The 15,000-nt window shown below is 39.5% G+C and overlaps 1 protein-coding gene across 1 annotated transcript in view; it reads right to left on the bottom strand.

The window, feature by feature from the left end:
- Positions 1–12,110, bottom strand: part of LOC137970914 (transient receptor potential cation channel subfamily A member 1-like) — a 41,262-nt gene extending 29,152 nt beyond the window's left edge. The window contains exons 1-7 of the mRNA XM_068817575.1: positions 12,007–12,110; positions 6,871–6,984; positions 4,008–4,167; positions 2,558–2,742; positions 1,884–1,991; positions 1,154–1,262; positions 581–678 (exon numbers count right to left, since the gene is read on the bottom strand). Coding sequence (XP_068673676.1) covers positions 581–678; positions 1,154–1,262; positions 1,884–1,991; positions 2,558–2,742; positions 4,008–4,167; positions 6,871–6,957 — 747 coding nt within the window. The 5' untranslated portion in view covers positions 6,958–6,984; positions 12,007–12,110. The remainder of the gene's footprint in view (positions 1–580; positions 679–1,153; positions 1,263–1,883; positions 1,992–2,557; positions 2,743–4,007; positions 4,168–6,870; positions 6,985–12,006) is intronic.
- Positions 12,111–15,000: the final 2,890 nt, after the last annotated feature.

Here is a 15,000-nt window from a genome sequence, read left to right as displayed (position 1 = left end):
CAGCCCCATCTGATGAAGACCTAACAGACACTGAAGTTGAGATGTCTGGTGCAGGAGCCTTGCATAATCCTATGTCAACACCAGTCAAAATGTCCATGGCTACTACCACACGGTCCGGTAGGACAGTTAGAGAACCTCCAAGGTTCAAAGACTATGTCAAGTTTTAGCCACAGTGGGAACAGTTTGTAACATGTTACAAAGTCTTGTGTTCAATTTAGAAACAGAAACACTACTCCAGTGGTCATGTTGTCTGGGGTTTTGCATTGCCACTGTTTGTTAATTCTGTAATTTTTTCAGTTGTGTTTACTTGCTTTTCTTTCGCTAAAAAAATGGGAGATGTAACATCAGGTCAGCGGTTGCACCAGGCACGTGGTGTGGGGAATAAAGCAGTGTTCTGTAGATCCGCCATCTTGTGTGTGTTGTTCCTTTGTTATAACACTTCAGATTCAATTAGCCAATTATGATCTGCATGGTAAGGAAATCTTCTTTCATCCATGTAAAAAGCTCTCAAGTTGGTCAACGGATAAATTCTTAACGTGGTCCTTAATTAGGTTAAGCCGGCACACTTGGGAATACTCACCTCCACGTGTCCGCCAATCACCGCCAACTGAAAACAATTATTTCCTTCGTGGTTTTCGCTGTGGATGAGTTCCTTGCAGGATGTGCCAGTCATAGTTGCTATGAAAATCAGTTGATCAGATTTTAATTCAGAATACAGGGGCAGAGTCCATTGGGGGTTAGTTAATTAAGGGAGACATTCGACACTGCTTCCTGTGTAAGTTCATAGATTGTTGTCCAAAACAGAAAATCTTTGTTAATTGAAAAGCGATTCTTGGAAGAAATATATAAAAAACTGATATTTGTGTGGCTCCTCAGCAAGTAGCCGTCTGAGGAAGGTTACAGTAAAATAGTTCGATTGAGTAAAATGAACAGGGAAACTTCATGAACCTTTTGTAATTGTAATCTCCTGTAATCGGATTGTCGCTGAGATGGCTCAGAGAGCTCTCCAAAGAATTCTCCGAGTCTCTTAATCGATAATGATGACCACAAATATTTTTTTCCCAGATTTGGATCCGGAAGCTCAAAACAGTTCGAGTCGAAAAAGACCAATGTCACCGTAACAAACGTTTTTGCAATCTAGCACCTGTCTCACCTCGTTGTAGAAAATGCCTCAATATTTCGTTCCGACCTTCTTTAGCAGCTATGTGAATCGGTGTCTCGCTTTCGTCGTTTTGTGCGCGAAAATCAGCACCATATGTCAACTGTGATACAAAAATAAAGAATGTTAATTTGTCATCTCTAAAGCTCTTTAATACTGGGAGCAAGGAAAACGATCGAAACATGACTCGGTCTTTTAAGTGGGGTTTGGAGAACAAATGGAAACAAAAACAAAAAATCGTAGGGAACATAATTCAGTCAGAGAGATTGATAAAGAGGGAAAGAGAACACCGTCAAACTTTTAATGGCAAAATGAACAATGACCGCCCTGGGGTCCAAAAGAATAGTATAATCACAGGCAGCCCAAACTCACAATTTGAACGTTCAGTTGCATTGGGGTGACGTAACTGACAAACAAACTTCCGTCAAAAATTGCGTAATCTCGGCCATGAATCCTACGAAGGTTAAGAGGGGATCGCCCAAAAAAGAAGTCATAAAGACACAAGATCGAACAAAATAAGCTTGTTTTATTTTTCCCTTTTCTTCGTTGCTAATATTATCCGGTTTGTACCGTTTCTTAGATAAGACCTATATGTTGTGTTTCTTTCAGAAGTAGGGATATCGTTTAAAAAGTTTAAAAGTTTCTGAAACTATTGTAAACATAGAGTTTATTCCAACCTTAGAATTTTGTGATCGATTAAGCATGTTTTTTTTCACGTACGTACAAGGATTTGAATCATGTCGAGTCTTCCTCTTTGAGTCGCAAGGTGCAGTGGTGAAAAATTCTGATTGTCGAGACTGTTCGGGTTGGCTTTCCCTTTGGTAAGCATTGTCTGTGGAAGAATACATGGAAACGGTCATGACATATGTTCCACATTGAGGCGGTCGTGACGTCAAACTTGTTGGAAAATGCGAAGTAGCCGTTCAATTCGCATTGTTGCGGTGGGACATCTTACACCAACATAAACCCTTTGTTTACCTCTATAGACCGTTGTATGCGTCTTTATAATACTGGATACTCTGTATGAGGAGATGCATGAAGTACCTGGTTCTGTTCTGCCCTGGCCGGGGACCCGTTTCTCGAAAGTGGTTAGGGTGTCACAGTTCCTTCTGCAATATCTTGGAAACGGTGAGGTTTTCAGTGATCAAACTCCACAATTATTTTGCTTTTTTTTCTTGTAAACAGGTTTAAAGCCCAGCCCACCAAAACAAGCGGATTGGAAGTCTCATAAATGGCTTTTCGGGCCCGAAAAATTATCGGACTTTCGAGAAACGTGGCTCCGCTGATGAAAACAACAAACAGCACCGTTGCAACTGTTGATCATCAAGGCGATGTTAGTTAGAATCGAAGCAGCTTCAAACATTTTCTAAATTCCCTAAAGCAATTGCATATACCCACCTTTACAAGTTCCGCACTGGCCCTTGACACAGCACAGTGAAGAGGTTTCTGCCCGAACGCAGAGGAACTCTCTGCATTAGCACCGTTTTGGATTAAACATTCCACTGCTTCGGACGCATTGAACCAAGCAGCGTAATGCAACGGAGTGAGCCGTTTATTTCCCATTGATGCAATAACATTGAGGTCTATGACAAAAAAAAAATTCTATATGTGCATTTTATGATTTATGGACGCGAGTGATGATTTGAGATTTTGAAAATTTGAAATTTGCAAACATCAGGAGTGACCATGGGTGCTTACCATTTAGCCAAAAAATCCGGAAATTTCGGTTTGACGTAAAATGGAAAGGCAATTTTCCGGAAAATCTTTTGGGAAATTGTGGACAACCTCCAGAGGTAGTCCTCTTTTTCCGTTCGGAACGGAATTCGCGAAATGCTCTTACCATTTGCGAGAATCCTTCCGTTTCCAGGCCCTTTTCACAAGATCGAGTAAAATATGCGGGATGGAATGTTGTGTAGTAAATGGTAAGCGTCATTCTCATCCGGTTGGTCATTAAATTCGGAAAATCGCTTACCTTTATGCAACGATCATTCCATCCGGATTATTTGGCTAAATGGTAAGCACCCCATAAATCAGGAAATGTACAAGCCAGTTCATACGTTTTTTTTTTTTTTTTTTTTTACAACAAAATAACCCCATTACCTTGTTTCCATAGCAACTTCCCTGTTGCATTCTATAACCTATTTATGCACTCGTCATTGACCAATCAGAAACGCTGAGTATATAATAAATAGATATATTCTATTTTATAATGACAACCCCTATGAAAGTGCAATCAAGACCAACCTGGCTAGCTTTTCTTTCTTTCCTATTGTAAAGGATTGCATATACAAACTGTAAATTGGGTGTGAATAAAATCGTGATTGATTGACGATCGTAAAATAAAACGATTGAAGATATTTTTAGGATAAACTGTAAACAGACCACTCCTGAAACCCCTTTAGTATCAATTTTACAGTTCGTCTGTAGGTGGGCGGTATTTCTGATTAAAATCACTTTCCATGGTTCGTACAAAAGGCAGAACTAACTATCAGTTTCAAGGAGAATAATTTGCACTAAGTCAATTTTCCTGTCAAAGATATTTTGATAACGAAACGAGAAAATAACATTGGGTGGGGGTGGGGGGGGGGGGGAGGCAGGGGATAGCCGATAGTAAGTGTTCACTTATGAACGTCATGCATCCACAGGTGCACATTTCGAAGATTCTTTCTTACTTGGAGCAGTATCTCAGATGGATTAGACCTGGGGGGTTTAGAATGCAATCCCGGAGAAGATAAATTGTTTTCTCCCAAACTAAAGGGCAAATGAGTAAATTTTTCAAAGGGATTAAAATGTGAATTAATAGCATAATAATAACAAGGTTGAATGGAACACAATCTTGTTTACGTACCTGCGCCGTAGTCGATTAATACTTGCATTACTTCTTTTTTATTTCTGCGCGCGGCATAGTGCATCGCTGACAGCCCAGAGTCACTAAGTTGGTTGACTTCCAGAATACTTCTTTGCTCCAGCAGGGACCTCAAGACAGCTGTATCGCCCTCACAGCAGGCCTATTTAAAAAAGTCCTAATTTTAATATTATCAGATACCACCTTGACAAAACTTGAAAAAAGCATCAAATTATAGGAACGGAAGCTGTATTTACATCATATCAACCTTGGTTCGCCCTACCCTCAATGGAGAAAAGCTCTTGGAATGATATATGGTGAGATGGGCACTGATACTGTGAACTGGAGCTACCGAACCGGCCTGTAAAAGTAACTTGGCCAAGGTTGAAAATCCCCGCTATGATTATACGGCGGATTCAATGGGTGGTGGCCATGGTGAAGAGAAAACGACAATGTCCGTCTATGATGAACATTTGCGAAAGAGACTGAACAACATAATGAGCATGCTTGGCGCAGTGTTGGCGCTCGCCTTTCTCCAATATATTCTAGTTTTGATCCCCGAAGTCTGTTGATTCAGTCTCAGGCAACAACAACAACAACCTTTATTCACACTATTCAGGAAGAATAAAAAAGGAAGAAGAAAAAAAAACTACAGAAAACAAAATAATAGAAGATATATATATGTGTACAATTTTTGAATTAGTGTGCCACAACCAAAGTAGAAAAGCTTTCGAGTTGGCTGCTGCTTATTTACAAGTAAAGAAAGGAACGAAAGAAACAAATAAACTATTTCACAAGTCAAGAAGTGTTATAAAAACGGAATGGAGATGTTATATTAAAAATTACTTACAGAAAAGTCAGAAAACAATAATAAATATAATCATTAATTGTTGTCCTTCAGTAGCATATTGAGGTTAATGATTCCAAGTTCGAATGAGGCCTAACACTACGGTGAAGTTTTCATACCCAATTATTCCATCAGAGATCAACCCTAGTATTGGAATTGGGCCCACACAAGGACAGAGAAAAAATAATAAATAATAAATATGATTACAAGTGAAATTTAGTTGAAAATTCAAAACTATGACTTACATTTGAGGAGTAACCTGCGGTCAGGCCCATTTTTAGCTTCGCCCATATGTTCTCTTATGTCGTCGCTCGCTAAACGCCAACTCCACAGTACGTAACGCGCGAAACTAAAATAGAGCCTGATCGCAGGTTATTTGAGGAGATGATTTTTATACCGCTTTTTAAAGCTACTAATAGAGAGCCGTTTCAAGTTTGTTGGTACCGCGATATTTTTCGTGTGAATTTCTGCCGATATATTTTAGAGACGAATAGACTAGATCATAGACTAGACAAGACCAAACTATCCTAGACTGGACTAGATTAAAAACTAGAACGAGAATAAAAGAATGGAATAGTTATGCACTGTATTTCCATCAGCTCATTATTTATGAACTATCTATCAGCCTAGCTAAATGAAACTTAATTAACACAATAACAGCTGCCATTTTGGAAGGCCGATCTGTTTAAATTCGCTAAAACTTGAAGGAAGTACAACTGTGGTGACTTAACCATTTGACCGTTTCGGGAAGTCGCTTGGCGTAATTCAAAGAGCCGATCAACAATCGGTTGTAATCTCTTGTAAGATTTTGATCATTATAACTTTCGTTCGTGCGTTCCGCAAAACGACGACGTTTTATGACGGGGAATGTCTAATTAATTAACCATCTTTTTGGAAAGAGCGCCGGATCAGTTTCAGTTTCACAAACGGCTATGTAACGGAAAAAATCGTAGCAGCAAAAGATCGCTATCAAACTTGTTTAAGCTTGTTTTTTAACATTTTATTGTCATTTTTCAGGTGCAAATTAGTCACTTAAGATCATTTCCCGGCGATTTTCAGAGAAAAGTAAACTCAAATTTAATGACCATTGGAACATGATGGACATTTTTGATAAAAAATTACTTAGGTGCCAGAAAATTACGAATGTTTTCCAAGATAGGAACATTTCTAAGGTTACAGTGACTACAGTCGGTCAAGATCAAATAGGTTAATTTATATTTCACGGATTAAAAGCAAACAATATTTCAAGCAGGGTTTTCGTATCGACTGATCCTACTGCCATAACCTTCATATATATTCATGCGGACAAGACTAAGATATTATGGTTGGCAGATTGCACGGCTATGCGCACTCAGCCCTTTGATGAATTTGAAGTGGATTCTGATGAAGACCGTGTATTGTTCGACTTTGTGCAATAGTATATCAATTTAAATGCATGTTACAAAAAGAGTAGTTTTCTGCAATGTACAGTAGTAATATTTGGAAAGCTGCTGCTATTGTGCGACAGGACACAGCCCTTAATTAAAGTGCTTGAGGAATAACACTCAAAGAATTGTCTTCCCGATATTCACAACTTTAAATTACACTCCTCCTCTCCCCAAAAACACATTTTTGAAGACCGTTTAGCCGAGATTCCCAGTAGCGGATCCAAAAGGTGGTCATCGCACAGAACACAGGTGCCAGTTGTTCAAACGATGGATAGTGCTATCCACACGATAAATTTCTATCCAGCGGATTAACACTAGCGCCATCCATCGTTTCAACAACTAGTACTGGGGCCCAGGACGACAGGTTTCACAAGTCGGCGACTGATTGCCGGCTACGCTAACGCCCTATGTCTTTTGTGGCAATAGCCGCTCAGTAGATCAAGAGGCTTGAATCCTAGGTAACTGGTTCAATTTTACCCGCAGTTATATAGAATACCTCTTTCAAGACTGAGAAGCCGATCTTAATTTTAAAGAATTCGATGTACAAAACGTAGTTGGAAACACGGAATAAATCCGCTTTATTCCACCTTACCTCAAACAGATCCATTTCTCTAGTTTCCAAATTTCTTTTTGCAGCGTTGGAAATGAGCCTTTCAAGTCCATATGAGTCAGGTCCCATTTCAATTTCCGCTTTGCCATTCAATATCTACATGTGAAAAATCGATCAGCGGGTTGATCTTCAAACATTGTCATATGATTTAATTTATCCATCACCTCTACTCTACGGGCATCCCAGGTACATAAAAAAAATAACGACATAATTAAATGGTTTCAGCAATAGGCATGGTCTGTATTCATTTCTTAGGCAAGTAATTTCGAATTTTACGGTCAAGAGCGTCTCATAGGGAAATAAAAAAGCTCTTTTTCTTCACTTTGATTAAGAGGACGCCAGGTGTCAAGGTTAATGCAATCTCTTGGTAGAGAACAATCGCATGTATTTTATCTTTGTTTGCTAGCACTAGATGATATAAAGAAAGTTTGATTTACATATTAATGCATAATCAACATCAAAAATCATCTTCCCGTTTGGAAAAAAAAATAATTAAAAGGAAACCGAATTGAATTGTTAAAACATGAAGGGTCCGTGTACCTTCCGTCCATTTAATTTTCATCAAAATAGAAAATTGAAAATTAGGAATGACAAATTTCGATTTTCAATTTTTGATATTCAGAAAAACAGAAATCATGGGTGAATTCTTAATTCTCCTTTGTTTTGGCCTTTCACATTAACATGATTAAGCGACAAAGCTCTATCTTGGTATAGATTTCCTTTGCTTCAGATTTAATGAAAATAGAAATACCGGACAAGATTTGCTAAAATGTCTTAAAGAAACGAACATGCAAAAACCAGTTGCAAAACTGAAACTCAATTTTTGATTTCCGCAAATACGAAAAACGGGACGAAATATGTGTGAGGGGAGGGGACGGCAATACCGGAAGTGGAAAAACCAAGATGGCGGCAAGACGGTCGACGATGCATGCATAGCGTGGAGAAAATGTAGGTGGAAAACTGCAGCGACGTTTCTGCACAACCTTCCACATTATTGTTCGCACATTTTTTGTTTGCGTCTTTTGGCCTGATTTCACAGGAGCCTTGCTGTATTAAAATTAGACCAAAATATTGTTAAGGTGAGCGGGAGGCAAGTGTTTACAAAAATTTGGTTTTATCAAAGGAGTTGATAATGTAAATTGGCCACCGTACAGAGATTCTAAAAGCTTGGATTCGCTCTGACGAAGGGCTAACGCTCGAAACGTCAGCTTTTAGAATCTCTGTACGGTGGCCAATTTACATTACCAACTCCGTTGATAAAACCAAATTTTTGTATACTACTTCCCCACCGACGCAGCACCACAGTTTCTTTAGAAACTACCCCTTCAGGCAAGTGTTTACTTCGCAGTTTGTGCCTTACAATGAATTTGCCTGAACTAATTGCACTGCATCCCCTGGTTCATTTGTGTCGTGGGATAGTAAAATTCTTCTTGAAGACCTGGCTGAAACAGCTCATAACGACCGTGCTGTGTGGACTCGCACATATCATTCGGCCAACACATTGATTATTATTTCTGCTCCCAAGCATTACTGTTTCGACTTGTTCTTCCTGTTCAGCATAAAGAAATGACTGAATGCTTTTGATGGAACGGGCTGGCGAAATTGTCCTCGGTCACCCCTTCCTGTTTCATTAATTAGACGAAATAACAAAATCTGACACTTTCAATCAATTTTATTTTCTTTAAAACAGGAACTACAATGCTTGATGCCATTCTCACTAAGCCATTCTGATGCATTTCGTGTGAGCTGTTGTAAGTCGGGCCCCGGTTGTTCAAAAGGTGTATAGCGTTATCTAACGGATAAATCACTATCCATTGGATAGCGCACTACTGGTTTCGCTATGACTTATCCACTGGATAGTGATTTATCTCGCGGATAGCGCTATCCTTCGTTTGAACAACTGGGGCCAGGGGCCCGTTTCTCGAATGTCCCGAAACTTTACGGGCCATTTTCGGATGTCACAATTCCGTTTGTATCTCAAGAACTGAGAGGATTTAAGTCGTCAAATGTAACAGTTATTTTTCTTTTTGCCACCTTGAAAATATGTTAAGAGATCGTCTTTCCAGAACAAGCGGTTGACAGTTTCACAAATGGCTTTTCGGGCCCGAAAAGTTTTCGGGACTTGTAAGAAACGGCCCCAGGGGCCCGAAAACAGCCCGTAAAGTTTCGGGACATTCGAGAAACGGGCCCCTGGCCCCAGTTGTTCAAACGAAGGATAGCGCTATCCGCGAGATAAATCACTATCCAGTGGATAAGTCATAGCGAAACCAGTAGTGCGCTATCCAATGGATAGTGATTTATCCGTTAGATAACGCTATACACCTTTTGAACAACCGGGGCCCGACTTACAACAGCTCACACGAAATGCATCAGAATGGCTTAGTGAGAATGGCATCAAGCATTGTAGTTCCTGTTTTAAAGAAAATAAAATTGATTGAAAGTGTCAGATTTTGTTATTTCGTCTAATTAATGAAACAGGAAGGGGTGACCGAGGACAATTTCGCCAGCCCGTTCCATCAAAAGCATTCAGTCATTTCTTTATGCTGAACAGGAAGAACAAGTCGAAACAGTAATGCTTGGGAGCAGAAATAAAGCAAATTCATTGTAAGGCACAAACTGCGAAGTGAACACTTGCCTCCCGCTCACCTTAACAACATTTTGGTGTAATTTTAATACAGCAAGGCTCCTGTGAAATCAGGCCAAAAGACGCAAACAAAAAATGTACGAACAATAATGTGGAAGGTTGTGCAGAAACGTCGCTGCAGTTTTCCACCTACATTTTCTCCATGCTATGCATGCATCGTCGACCGTCTTGCTGCCATCTTGGTTTCTCCACTTCCGGTATTGCCGTCCCCTCCCCTCACACATATTTCGTCCCGTTTTTCAATTTTTGATTTTCGTATTTGCGGAAATCAAAAATTGAGTTTCAGTTTTGCAACTGGTTTTTGCATGTTCGTTTCTTTAAGACATTTTAGCAAATCTTGTCCGGTATTTCTATTTTCATTAAATCTGAAGCAAAGGAAATCTATACTAAGATAGAGCTTTGTCGCTTAATCATGTTAATGTGAAAGGCCAAAACAAAGGAGAATTAAGAATTCACCCATGATTTCTGTTTTTCTGAATATCAAAAATTGAAAATCGAAATTTGTCATTCCTAATTTTCAATTTTCTATTTTGATGAAAATTAAATGGACGCAAGGTACACGGACCTGACCCTTCTACAAAGCTCGTATTTTTTTTTTTGGCTTTGGTTCCATTTAACTTCTATTTATCAGCAACTTTTTCGGCCGCAGCCAAACAAGAAAACCACTAGCGAAATTGAACTTCTAAGGTCACACCGTAAAAATTGTTTCGAAATGAAGTTTTAAAAAGACCGGTTTAAAGAATAGTAATTAATTATTTGGAGCTTGGAGGCTAAAGGAACCGCGAGGTTTTCCAGTTAGCCCCTAATACTCTTTAAAGTTCATTTTAATAAAAAAAGAGAGTGTTGTGAAAGTTCCAACCGCTTGGACGGCACTATTCAAACCACATGCGCCCATGATATGTTTGCTGACTGTGACTTGAGCCCACTGTGTCCCACACTTCTGCGCATCCCTTTACAGTAATTCCGCCGTTAAATGAGCCCACACAACATCATCACGGAGGATTGGGTCGCCAAGTTAAGTAACCGCGGCGTACGCTGAACACAGTGAGTTTCGATCCATGGCAGAGATCTCTTCCGGGAGAGCTTTTTCTTAACTGTGCTGCGAGTGATATTTCCGCTGGTACTCAAATTTTCCCCTTGTCAGATAGTAAAATCGAAATTTGATTTGATCTGGCCAATTCAATTAAATGAACTTTAATTCAGTAATTTTGGTGTATTGTTCATTGACATTGGCTTGAAGACAAAGCCAGTATTTAAAACTCGAAAAATATCACCTTTTTATAGTGTCGATTCAAGGCATTAACTTTATTAGGGTTGAAAGACCTTATGCTTTTTTAGGTTTCAAAATCAAGACCAATTCTAGTTAATTTTGTTAATGATCTTTGACAGTTACTCAAACGCCTGATGAAGGAACAGTTGCTATTAGTATCCAGTGAGAGTCCATATTGCAACCCGGGGCCGGTTGCTCAAAGCCCGATTAGCGCTAACCGTTGGTTAAGAGATATCAAAACCTATAGGTTTCCATGGTATTTAACGCTGGTTAGCGCTAAACATGCTTTGACCCAACCCTGGCCAGGACGGGTTTCTAGAAGCATAGTTACCGCTAACCTGCGTTAAATACCATGGAAACCTATAGGTTACCACCTGGTCTTCGAGCAACCGCCCCAGGTTGACAATCTTGCATACACAGTTTGACGCTACTGTATAAATACATTTATTGTAGCGTAGCAAGTCACGATTCTGTGGTCTGAATAGTGACTGTCTAAGCTACAGTCAATTTTAGTCACTTGAAACCAGAGCATGAGCTCTCGCCAGATTTCCTGGGTCTTTACTGTCATTTATTTCCAACCAACTCTTTCTCCGTTATATTTCCCTTGAAGGCCAGCGCCAAAATATTGAAGTAACCTCGCCAAAATAACTATTAACGCTTAAGTAAACCTCTTTTCCTTACAATCTAATAACTTTAAACTTGCACATTTTCATAAATTTTACTAAACTGCTGTGCGATTATGTGAATTTTTGTACAGGACAGCAGGAACGTAGAAGTTATTCATATAACCGTTTCGCTGCATGAATCAACGGAAGTGAAGGCATTCCATCAATGTGTTGGTAAACGATTTCGCAAAGTGATTTAAATCCTGCGAAGAGGTTATTAAAATTTGCATGATAAATAAATGAAACAATTACGGAAGCTATTGTGAATTCCACGAGGAATACACTTCAGTATGAAAGCTTAAAACAGGTGCCTGCAAATGTTCATCTTTCAAGTGTTGATCATTTGATAACATTTAAGTCGATACAGTGTATTTCAGAATCAGTTCACGCTACAGCCAGCATCTAGCGTAAAGCAATTATCTTTGCTGTTTAACAAATATTCATTTCTCCAATGATCTGGGAAGAGAATGAAAGCAAGTACCAAAATTCTCTGGTAATTGAAATGGCAATACGATTAACGTTTGTTCCATTTGAATTACCTGGTTTCAATGACTCGGCAATCCACGCACTGTCTTCCACCATCTGCATGTGACTAGAAAGCGTGATGAAGCGAGAGATGCAACCATTGACATTATAATTCTTACATGTTATGGATGACTAGCCACGATGACAGGCAAACATTGCACTTAGTTAGGGGTAAGACCGCAAATGTTGAGGGGGAGGTGGGAGGGGCTGCCCCTGGAACTTCTCTTACTGTTCTGTCAAGGTGCTCGTCGCCTGATTTATTTTTCTGAAAGCTCTGTTTTGTGTGCTACTTCTTTTCCACTTTTTAAAAATTCTACTATATGTATATTATCAGTTCATAAGTGATTTGCTTCGATGAATGACATAAATGTATCTACTTGAAGTGCAGGTTTTAGATGAAAGGAAGATCTGAAGTGATTCTCGCATTTACCTGCACAATTTTAAACAATTATTGGATGAGGTTTTTGTGATATCCAGAATAATCAAGGTCGAGGTAAGGGTTATCAGCCGAAGCCGAAGGCTGAGGCTGATAACCCTTACCGAGACCTTGATTATTCTGGATATCACAAAAACCGAATCTAATAATTGTTTTATTATACATTGAAGCAAACCTAGAAGTCATTGTTGTGCTTCTTCACTGACAGCAAGCAACACAAAGCGCGCGAACTTGACATGATTACCCTAAGAAATCATGCACTGCGGTCATACATGACATGATTACCCGTGACCTTGGCTGACCTTGACATGATTAATGTATAATCTGCAGTTATGACGTCACGGGCGCTGATTTCGAAAATTCACTGTAGGCTTTCGGCCAATCAGGAAAGAGATAGTGAGCTCAATGTATAATAAAAGCTATTGTTGGTTTTCACTCACGTGATCAACAGCCATGTTTTTCAACGAAAACAAAAGAAAAGTTTGCATAATAATAGAGTTGAATTCAAAGAGAATTTGGTCGGGGCTCCAACATTGCCGCCGTTTCTTTGTTTAGGGGCTCCAACATGGCGGCCGTGACGTCATGTGAAAACCGAGAATTGTTCCGATTTTTTCAGGTATCCATAAGAGGAAAATGCTTAAATTGTGGTCAGTGTAAAACGCAAACTGCAGACCGGGGGTAAAATGCAGAATGAGGTTATAACTTAACTGTTGAAAAAGCTCAAACCCATTAGAAATGCTATCAGTTAAGCCTAAATATTGTTTTAGGCCTAATTACATGGAATGCATACCACGTCTTAAAACCGGGCTGGTGTCGTTTTTTTCTTGTTGGTAGTCACAAGTGTGCATACCCCACGGATATTAGAATTAAGCTCTGATCGGTTGAATTTACCTTCATATCTTACAGTTTATCCGAACTTCCCTGCACTAATTAGAAACCATAAACTTACCCTGCGCTTCGCTATCATATGCGCGCGTTAAACCGCTCGGCCACCGCGATACAGTTCTGTTGCTGCGAGGAAAGCAAATATTTACTGTGGAATCTTTCCGCCGGCCATGATTGACACAGTATTAAACTATTCGATAAAGTGGACAGATGTTTTTTCTTTGAGAAAGACAAGCTTTAAAGGTAAGAAGAATTTTCTACGTTACTTCTAGATCTTGCTTCGTAGTTATACTAGTGTGTTCCGCTGTGAACATTACGGTATTTTGCACAGAACGAATACTTCATTAGAAGTATTTGCATCGCACAAATACTCCAATATTTCTTGGGAACCGGTTTGTTCAGCCGTTTTGACGTAGAAAGAAAGTAAGAAAATAGCTTTCAACGGCCAAACAAAATAAAAAATGAAATCAAGTTTTAAAAAAGGCGAATTACTGATCGCCGTCACGGGGACTTGCAGCGGTCCCCCATCCAAGTACTAACCTCGTTCGGAGGGAAGTTCGGAGGAGCTTAAATTCAGCTGACACCTCATCAACGATTGAGATCTTTGTGTTAAATTCGCACTTGTATCTTGTCGAACTTTATAAAACTTGAAAGAAAAAAAGTAAACTAACAAAAACCCGGTTTCTTGCCGTCATTTTGTCACAGATGCATCCTTTGTTTCGTGAGTTGCCAGTATTAAACACGCAAGGTAACTTGATCACAGGCGGCCGCTAAAATGGATGTCACTTTCGATTTTGTGATTTTACTTGTACGACCAAAAGTAGGATAGAAAAATTGAACTCAGATTGAACGTACAAAAATCTCCCGAATTTTTTTTTCGCTGATGGTAACTTGTATTATATTCGTGGCACAAAATTTATGATGTTTTCATCTCGCAGATTGTCTTATTCTCGATCGACACTTCCTAAAAGTTCCTTCTGCTCTCCTTAAAAACTACATATCAATATTTATTTACTTCTGCGTCAATATTTGTTTTGCGTAAGGCAGGCTAACAAAATCTGTACCTTGCTTAGTTCGCATTTTTGGGCATTTAAATAGAATTTTTGGTCGTATGTTCCTGTCAACAAGTTGTCTCCCATCCAGTTACTAACCCCGCCGGAAAGAGCTTAACTCCAATACACAGTGGTCTTGGAAAGCTGTCAGAAGCTCAGAGTACACGCTTAAGGTTGTGGTGAAAAAGAACTTGTAAATGATCAACTTGTCAGCCTTGAAGCTAAATGTTTCTCGATTTGCTTTTATTTTCTTCAATCGTTCTGGGTTAAATACTTTACTGAACCACATATGCCTTCTCAGGGGGTATCTACCAAATATATCTACCATGACATTGACCAAAACAATATCGTGTACCACATGTTACGAAAGGGCAACTTCAATCTAGTGAAGAAAAAAGCGGCACTCAGTTGGTAGGCAACCGTCGATCAGATCAAATCATCACCATCCTCCCAGGTAAATCGCGGGCATTTCCCTATCCTCTGTGCCAGAAGAAATAAACAACTGAAACTGTTCTGTGCCTGCCGCTTGCGGCGTTTACAGTAGTATACCGTACGTAATACATGAGCCCTTGGCCGAGAAACCAATCTTAGCCAAAAGGCCGAAAAGCGATCAGGACACGGGAAAACTTAGGTTA

The sequence above is a fragment of the Montipora foliosa genome, chromosome 9, assembly GCF_036669935.1.
Source record: "Montipora foliosa isolate CH-2021 chromosome 9, ASM3666993v2, whole genome shotgun sequence".
In the NCBI taxonomy this organism is placed as follows: Eukaryota; Metazoa; Cnidaria; class Anthozoa; order Scleractinia; family Acroporidae; genus Montipora; species Montipora foliosa.
This window is presented reverse-complemented; position numbering and strand designations above follow the sequence as displayed.